Source organism: Poeciliopsis prolifica, unplaced genomic scaffold (assembly GCF_027474105.1).
Source record: "Poeciliopsis prolifica strain line A6 unplaced genomic scaffold, Auburn_PproV2 SCAFFOLD055, whole genome shotgun sequence".
NCBI lineage: Eukaryota > Metazoa > Chordata > Actinopteri > Cyprinodontiformes > Poeciliidae > Poeciliopsis > Poeciliopsis prolifica.
The window spans coordinates 1,604,984-1,613,927 of NW_026562430.1; the positions used below are offsets into that span (position 1 = coordinate 1,604,984).

General features: G+C 44.1%; 1 protein-coding gene across 1 annotated transcript; it reads right to left on the reverse strand.

Moving 5' to 3' along the window:
- Window positions 1-2,546: 2,546 nt before the first annotated feature.
- On the reverse strand, window positions 2,547-8,298 carry LOC129379079 (SLIT and NTRK-like protein 5). The gene is made up of 2 exons (XM_055059658.1): window positions 7,604-8,298; window positions 2,547-6,288 (listed from the first exon to the last, which is right to left on the reverse strand). The coding sequence occupies exon 2, from the start codon at window positions 6,227-6,229 to the stop codon at window positions 3,605-3,607; it is 2,625 nt and encodes an 874-aa protein (XP_054915633.1). The 5' UTR covers window positions 6,230-6,288; window positions 7,604-8,298; the 3' UTR covers window positions 2,547-3,604.
- Window positions 8,299-8,944: the final 646 nt, after the last annotated feature.

The following is an 8,944-nucleotide window of genomic DNA, read 5'->3' on the forward strand; positions in this document are numbered from 1 at the left end:
AAATGGTGCGAAAGCAGAGAGCGTACGAGAACGCCGGCTGCCCATCACCCGTCTCTCTCCCCTGCTCTGCCTTTCTGATGAGCTCTTTCTGCGAGGAGGGAGGCTTCCTCTGACGGCGGCGCCCTACACCTGCATCACACACCGCCAGCCTTGCGTCAGATCGCACGCGATGAGTTTTGGTCTGAAATGATCAGTGATGCCGGTCAGCGTGAGGCAACACCATCTGGGATGTTTCACCTCGCTGCCTCCTCTCCAGTCTCGCCACAGAAGTTCAAAGATTTTCTGATCAATTTTGGTTTTAGATTGATTTAGCCTGCAATTTTGACAACTGCGAGTATATTACGCTGGGACTGTAAGCTGGGTCAAGGCGGCAATTAACCAGTCTGGGTTGGATAAATTTTCATACTGGCACAAACAGTAATGACAAACCTATTTCAGAAAAGGGGGGTAAACACACACACACACAAAAACCCAATGATTCATTGATTTCATCAATGTGTTAGAACATTTTGTCATCTGAGGATGGAAAAAAAAAAAAGTAATTCCAGGATATGAAAATGAAACCCCATGCAGCCATCTGCGCCACATTTTAAACATTTGTCACCACGCTGCTCAGGTGCAAATTGTTTAGCAATATAAGTATCACAATAAATAAATATAATTCCATGTCAGGAACTGTGAGCATCCCACAGGCCACCAATGCTGGACGAGTGCATGCACTCCTGGGCTATGATTCACATCTCCCTGCAACATGTATGACACATCCACAGTTACACTCGGTTCCAGGACTCCTCATCTCCCAAATGGTTGCCTTCTGCTCTCATTCCGAGCTTCTCTGAAAGCAATGAGGACCCACAGCGTTGCATTTTTTATTTTTTTCTGTTGTTTTAATAAGGCAAGGCAGCAGGCACCACGATGGACTTGGTAGTGGGAAAGAGAAGGAAAAAAAAAAACGTAAACAGTTATATAACAGCTCTTTGCACGCAGAGAAGGTTTAATTATAAATTCATTTAATTCCAAGAGTTGAGAATTAGTCGGCAGGCCTCCGCTCCGCAAAGATGTCGTCTGTCTCTACTGAGGGAGCGCTTGGATTCCTAAATGGTGACGCTCGCTGCACACTGAAAATGGTGGCACAGGGGCAGCCTCTTGCCTTTTTATATGAACTCTGTTTTGCTTTTTCAAATAGTGAAGTGGCCAAACACAAATTGAGACAACAACTTCAAACAATACAAAAGAAATCTACCTTTAAATTTTGATCTGTATTTAAAATGTCTTCATTTCACCCTCTCACATTTGAATCTGTATCCTGACTGTCGCATAGCATATACTACCACAAATCACTGAAAAAGTAAAACATAAAAACTGCATGTGTAAAATTTACATATTTTTAATGCTTTAAGTTTTGCTCTTGATAGAATTTTTGTTGATTGTTTTATACTTTTGCCTGGTTTTTGTGCCCAAATCACAACAGGGAAGCTGTTTTGCACTGATTCCTACTAAAACACAGTCTGACAGTGGCATCTTTGCTACAGACAATGTTATTTGACGTATTTTGTTTTGCTGTAGTGTCTAAAGTTGCTGTTTTGATTTGTGCTTGTTGGTCTTTGTTGGTCTTTTTCATGAGCAAAAAGAAGTCGTCAACCACAAAACCTTCCATACCAACCAGTGCATCATTTTACACTTGCTTTAAACTTGATGCATGTCTTACCCACTTTAACAGTTGATGATTTGAAGAAATTTTTTATGCTTTCATTCTCTACTCTTATGAGGAGCACTCCTCAATTTCCCCACCACTCTCTGTAAACATTATCCACTTAAAAAGCACATCTTATATGGGCAATAAGAGCAGTTAGGTGTCCATTAAATAAAAATATTATTCATAATGCAAAGAATGAAAATGTTACACTTGAAATTTTGTATTTTAGCAAAACCAAGTTGAAAAGTGATTCTGTTGCAATAATGAATAGTTCAGCTGCTGTTGTTTTTTGGTCGAATCAATGGTCGCAATTTGATAATATTCGACTATTTCAAACAGATATCGGAACCACAACTGAAAAAAAGTGACATAAAACCACACTGAAATATACAATGAAATAAATTTGCATTTATAGCATTTTTATAACTATCCATGTAATTAATTTTAAATAAATTACTTATTACAAGCCTATTATGACTACCTTTAGTGTGTATGTCTTCATCACTGTCAAAGTTGATGCCCACTGGCTTTGCAGGAGCTCTAAGTCAGCTCTACCATGTTTATATAAATGACCTCCTTGTCGCTTGGCAGGCAGGAATGTGGATACAGTTGTCATTGTATAATTGCAAAGGTTTAATGCTCATTGATTGTATCCCCATTGATTCCAGGCCTTTCTGAGACGCTAGCTTGGCCCTTTGAGTGAAGCACAGACTATATTTCCAGTCGCCGGTTCTTAGCCAAGACATTGTCAGTTGATTTGTCAAATTAAAAGGGTACACTACCAACCCAACTCTGACGTTCTTAGTAATGTCAACCAGAACACTTCACTTTTCCTCATAAGCACAATGTATGAACCTGACATCTTGTTTTATTTGATGACAATAACATAGTTTGGTCAATATAGTGCAATAAGTGCAAAGCAATCAAAACAAAGGAACCAATAAGGAATAGAGAATCTGCCAATGCTTGTATAAAAATAGGTGTTACATTGATTAAAATATCAGTATTACACAACATAATGAATACTTCAAATATCATTTATGAATTTAGTTTTGATAACATATCATCTCTACATATTAAGAATGAATACTCATATTCATTTTTAATATAATAATCTCCTTTATGAGAGCTCAACGAAGGCAAACTCGCCTTCCAGTTTCAAAAATTGCAGAAAGCATACAAAGACACTATTTTTTGTTGTTGTTTTTTTTAAATCTTCAAATGACGCAGTCTGTTTTTGAACATTTGGGGGGGTGTGCCACTCTCAAAAAGAAAAAGCCACTGTTACAATGCAGAGCTACAGTAAATGAAACTACAAACATAAGCCTTTTTTTTCCAGAGGATCATGGGATATGATGACACAGGTAATATCTGATGTAGAATCAAAGTTGTTGTTTTTTTTTTAAAAGACATGGCAGATTATATCAATAAATACTTACTTACAGACTACAGCAGAAAATAGTCCTACACAGTTCTGATCATCTGCTGTACAAGTGTTTTTTTTTTCTTTATTTTTGTCCAGGAAGGATTTTATAAACATTTTTTCTCTCTCTTTCTCTTCTGATTCACAATAAACCTTTTTTTTTTTTTAATGTATGGTTATATTCCTGAAAATTAAGCTGGATAGGAGTTACCAGTACACTTACATTTTGTGTTATTCCATCTTCACCATAAAAAAATAAAATTTGCATCATCATCAGTGGAGTTTGTTGGTCTACCTGTCAGAAAGCTGTATCCGTTTCCGTGCTGTCGCGTGTCAGAAAGAATCGATTGTTCGGCACACCCCGTCCTAGCTCCTTCTCGTTTGCTCGTGTGTTTCTGTGCCAAGGCAGCCTTTAATAAACTGAGCCACTGTTTCAAGGAGGACCAGCAGAGAAAGTGTCTCATTAACATTAGCAACCGCGTTGCTCAGAACTGACTAAAGGTGGTCTGTTTCTCAAGGACCTCGAGGTAATCAGGCTCAGACTGCAGTTTAGCTTTTAGCTCCAAATACTCGTTTCTGTTGGGCTCCACATAAACAGTACTGGGTGCTGTGCCGTAGAGCACCGTTTCTCTTATCCTCTCCGGGTGCAAGAACTGCCGTCTGACATCGAAATTTGGGTTGTACGTGTACGACACAGGCCCAGTGTACTTGTACTCTAAATTGGCTGCTGGGATAGATGGGATGGACTGATGCGGAGACTGCGTGTCGGGCTCCAGAATGCCCCTGAAAAAGTGGTCTGCATCCTGGATGGGGGAGGGGTTGTCACGTGGCTCGATGGTGCTGACGCTGTACGCGGGACTCCTCAACGTGCTACTATCCCTCTCCTCATCAGGGGTACTCCTGTATGTCACCTTGAGCTCATGCAGGTCTCGGTAATCCTCCACCGTGTTTCCTTCCCGTGACCTGTAAATGGGGTTTTTGCACATGTGGCCCATGGGGTGGGGAATGTACTCATAAACGTGACCGGCGGGGGCTTTGACTTTAGGGCCGGAGCGATTGCTGTAGAGGCTGTATTGCAGGTTAAAGGAGCTAACGTCTGAATTGTTGGTGCTCGTGCGGTCACTCGAAGACTTTTTGCGCCTTTTCATCACCACAACGAAGAGCCCCGCCGCCACAAAAACAGACATGATGAAAACAAGCAAGAGGCTAAGGATGAGGACGGAGAGGGGAACTGTGCTGCTTGAGGGGCTGAACTTCTGAGGCGCGTTTGTTGTGACAACATGGTCATCCATGGGCTCCTCCGTGGGGGGAGTTGGTGAGACGTATGAGTCAGTATAATCTGGGCACAGCTGCTCAGACTGGATGGAACGCAGATCCGTCCCCTTGTGGCGTATGGGCGTCTCACACACAACCTCATTAACCACCGTGCCTGCACTGAGCTGCTCAAGCCATATCTTCATCCCCACTATATCGCAAGAACAGTCCCAGGGGTTTTCAAATAGATCTATCTGCACAAGCAACTTGAGCTGATCTAAAACACCGCTCACAGGCAAGTTTTGGAATTGGTTGTTACGCAGATTAAGCCGAGACAGGGAGAGGCTGGAAAAGATGCCCATGGGTAAAGTTTTGAGGAGGTTGTTGTTCAGGAAAAGCAGCTGGAGATTAGGCAGGTAGCGAAAAGTGCCAGCCTCCACCTCCTTGATTTTGTTGTACTCTAAATAAAGGTACTGCAAGTTCTGCAAGCCAAAAAACATCTCCCCTGTAAGCCTGTCCATGAGATTACCATTTAAATACAGCCGACGGAGGTTGGTTAAATCCCCAAAAGCCCTGTCATGGATCACACTTATCCTGTTGTTTCCCAGGTGAAGCAAATCCAATCCAGTGGCATCGACAAAATCAGATCTTCGCACCACAGGGATGTAATTTCCAGTGAGATACATTTTTTTAGGGTTGTATGGCTTGGGTTTTAGATCAGAAATGCTTTCAATCTTTCTCTCTTGGCAGTTGACATTTAACCCAATTTCAGAAATCTGCAGATTACATGTGCAGGCAGTGGGGCAGTCCAAAGGCACAGGAGATTTGGTCTGAAAAGCAATGATGGGGCCATAGTTATACGGGTTACCGCCCGGTAACCGAGAAGTGGGCTTTAACCTAGTTCTGTTAAATGGCCGTGTGCCCTTGGTTGGCCTGGAGGAGGACCTAAAAACAGCTGATGAAGTGACCGAGGCCGTGACAGCAGAAGGTGTGGTCTGATAATATCCATTGGTGCTGCTAGGTGGCGCAGGCCTGACCGTGTCCTCTACGGGTCTCCGTGGGCACAGCTCCTGCTTGGACACCTCATCCAGGTCTCTGCCATGCAGCCTGAAAGGCGTCTCGCACACCACCTCTCCGACCAGAGCCGTGTAGGCTATGCTCTCCAGCCAAGCCTTGAGAGCAATGAGCTCACAGGAGCAGTTCCACGGATTCTCCTCCAGTTGTAATTCCACAACTTTGTCCATGTGCTCCAGGAGGCCAATGTAGGGGAACATTTTTAGTCGGTTCCCCCGAAGGTCCAAGTGTGTAAGGGGAACATTCCGGAATATATTTGAGGGGAGGGCAGAAAGTAAGTTATCATTCAAAATCATCACTGTCAGCTGGTGCAGTTTGCTCAAGGCATTGGGCTCTATAGTTGAAATGTAATTATAATCAATTTGTAGGTATTCCAAACTTTCCAGCCCTGTGAAAGTGTCGTCCCTCAGAAGGTCAATCTTGTTGTTGTTCAGGTGCAACCTTTTTAATCCCTGGAGTCCGTTGAAGGCACCTGACTCAATTTCTGAGATGTCATTGTTCCCCAAGTGCAGGATGGTTACCCCGGTGTAATTGATGAAATCATTGACTGACAGCTTCTTCAGGAGGTTCCCTGTCAGCAGGAGGTGGTACATCGGGAACTGAACCGGGCTGATCTCTGTCAGTCTGATGATCCCCCGGTTCTCGCAGCTCACCGTCAGGATCCCCTCCTTCTCGTCGCACGTGCACAGGCTCCGGCAGATCTCTCCATAATTGTCATACATCTCGACCAGCCTCGGAGATGATGCAATCAGAAGGATTATTTTTAGAATCCAGATATGCATTTTGTCCTGGGAGAGGATGCCCCGGCTCACTCGAGTGTGGTGCCAGTGTGAGGTGTCATCTAGGGAAGGGGGAGAAGGGGTATAGAAGGGTGGGTAGAAGAAAATAGAAAAACAAAAGGACGGGTTCTTTTTTATATTGCACAGGAAATGCATGAGACACGTGCAACATTCCTAAAACTGCATAGCTGCCTACTAAATGACTGAACCCCTGTGGGTATTCATGGCACACAGGCAAAAAACAAGTAGGCCTATTGAGGATTGTTCAGCGTGAAGATGTGCTGCAACGTCAGTGCTTAATAACTATAAACATGAAGGATTGGTGCGCAAGTTGTTGGATTGCTTAAATTAAAGCCAATCCATCTTTGGAAATGGAAGTCTAGACTTCACCATTGGATTTCCAAACATCAACCTCCAATGGTGCCGCCAATGTACCTTACACAGGAATCTTCCATTGTTTTCTAATGAGGAATCCTCACTCAGCTCCCCCCTGGCAAACTGTGGCCAAACTGTCTGGATTCTTTTTTCCTTTCCAGGCTGGGAGCAAACAGCAACACGAGGACAGAGGGATTTCATTCGAGAGCAGTGTCATTTTTATCGACTCTTATTTGAAGGGTGGGGGGGACTGAAAAGGAGACCAGAACGCATATCTCTCTCTCTCTCTCTGGGAAGGAATTGATCGAGAAAAGGAAAGAAAAATAAAGCAGGAATTGCTCATCTTGGAGCGGGGAAAGGGGGAGAGAGGGAAAAAAAATCCGGCCTAGGAAGGCGACAGAACCTCCTTTTTGCCTACAGGCAGAAATGACGGAGAGAAGTTGATCAAAGATGAAGACGGCGTGAGGGGCTGTTGCTCTCTGGTAAATAACCAGAAAATGAGGCGGCAGCACTTCTACTGCCATAGAGTGGAGGGTGGGGGTGAGAGGGGAGAAATATATTGTTCACCCTTTTCTTTTTTTTTTTTTTTTTTTCGCGTACACGCGGATTTGCACGTGCGCGCGTACATTTGAGACTATGCACACCGAATCCTCCATCCAAATAGTCTTATTTAAGACGATTCTTAAAGTCACATCTAATGCAAACGTCTGTTGGAAGACGATAATGGGTGTCATCACTAACTTGGGAGGCATTTTATTTCTTTCTTTTTTTTTTGTCAAGGTAAAGGGAAGCAGCGCGCACACCTTTTTTTTTTTTCATTCCCCCTAAACTGTCTTGAATCGGATCAACTTCGCTAATGCAGTAAAGGGCAGAGAGAAGATGTGGTGGGAGGGGGTGGGCAGACAGAGATTTCAGCACCACGGACAGATCCCCATACAAAACCCACAGTAGAAGATCCTCAGCATAATGCGTGAATAAATGCGTGAATCATAGACGTCTTACCGTGCCGATCCGTGTGAACGCCAAGGCATCCCGAAAATCACGGTCTTCTCTCTCCAACCTCAGTGGAAAACATTGATTTGTCTTTCTTTTTTTTTTCCCTCTCGCCTTCTCATATGGTGTCACCCGTCCTTCACTCGATCGCCAAAGCAGATATGACAACAAAAATCGGACGAAATAGAAAACAAAGGGGAAAAGAAAAAAAATAATTAAAAAAAAAAAATTAAAAAAAAAACAGAAAACAAAACAAGTCAAGTCTCCTCCGCGTTAGGCTCCATACACCAGGCGCACGTTAAGAGTGCCGTCTGATCCGGGGGAAGAGGAAGAGGAGGAGAAGGAGGAGGGAGGGAGAGATCTCATTCACGCCAGCGCGGCTTCCGAGTCCGTCCGGCCGAAATCAGCGGCGTCATCTCGGAAGAGCAGCCAGAACCAAAGTTCGGACATGGCTGAGAACAGAGCGCGGTAATCCCACATCTCAGAACATCACGGCGGGCTTGACGCAAGCATTTCTTATTATATTTATGTTGTTTTTTTTTTTCTTAAAGAACGTGACTTTCCTCCAAGTGCGCACAGACCTGAAGCGGATGACAAATGCGCCTCTTTATTTTAGCCGCCAGAGCGTCCAAAACGAGCGCAGATCAGCGAATATGCTCTTCCAGCTTTCTCCCCGAATGCAAGAATCTCGGTTCTCTCTCTCTCCCTCTCTCTCTCTCTCTCTCTCTCTCTCTCTCTCTCTCTCTCTCTCTGTCTCTCTCTCTCTCTGTCTCTCTCTCTCTCTCTTTCTCTCTCTCTCTCTCTCTCTCTCTCTTCCTCTGCAGCTCTGCATCGGTCATGCGATATTCAGCCTTGCTGCTGTGCACAAGCTTGATCTTCCCACCAAAACCTCTCTTTCTCTCTCTCTCTTTCTCTCTCACTGTTTTATTTTTATTTTTTTCAACTAGTGGAACTTAAAATCAGACTGGCGCAAAGCAAAGGCGGCGCACGCGTTCCACGTCAGCAGCGAATATAGTCTGAAGGAGAAGAACAAACACAATTCTTCTGTGAAAACATGTGCTGCCGCTCAATGAGGGAATGAAACGCAATTTAACAGTCGTAAAGGGTGTCTGCTGATGATAAGGAAGGTGGGTGAGGGGAGGAAACGGGGACAGGCTCGTGGTGGGGGAGGAGGAGGATGGAAGAAGACCCGCAGAGGGCAGCACGATGATGAAGAAGGCATTCTTTGCAGCAGCAACAAGCGTCTGAGAGGCGCAGCTGTGCGCGTGAAGCTGTTCTATTCATCATGACTGATCCTCCTCATGCTATTTTCTCTTTTGCCTATAGGTCGTTTTTTGCTTGAATTGTGAC

Excerpts from the sequence above, each read along its gene's own strand:
- LOC129379079 (XM_055059658.1), bottom strand. The coding sequence starts at position 6,229 with ATGCATATCTGGATTCTAAAAATAATCCTTCTGATTGCATCATCTCCG.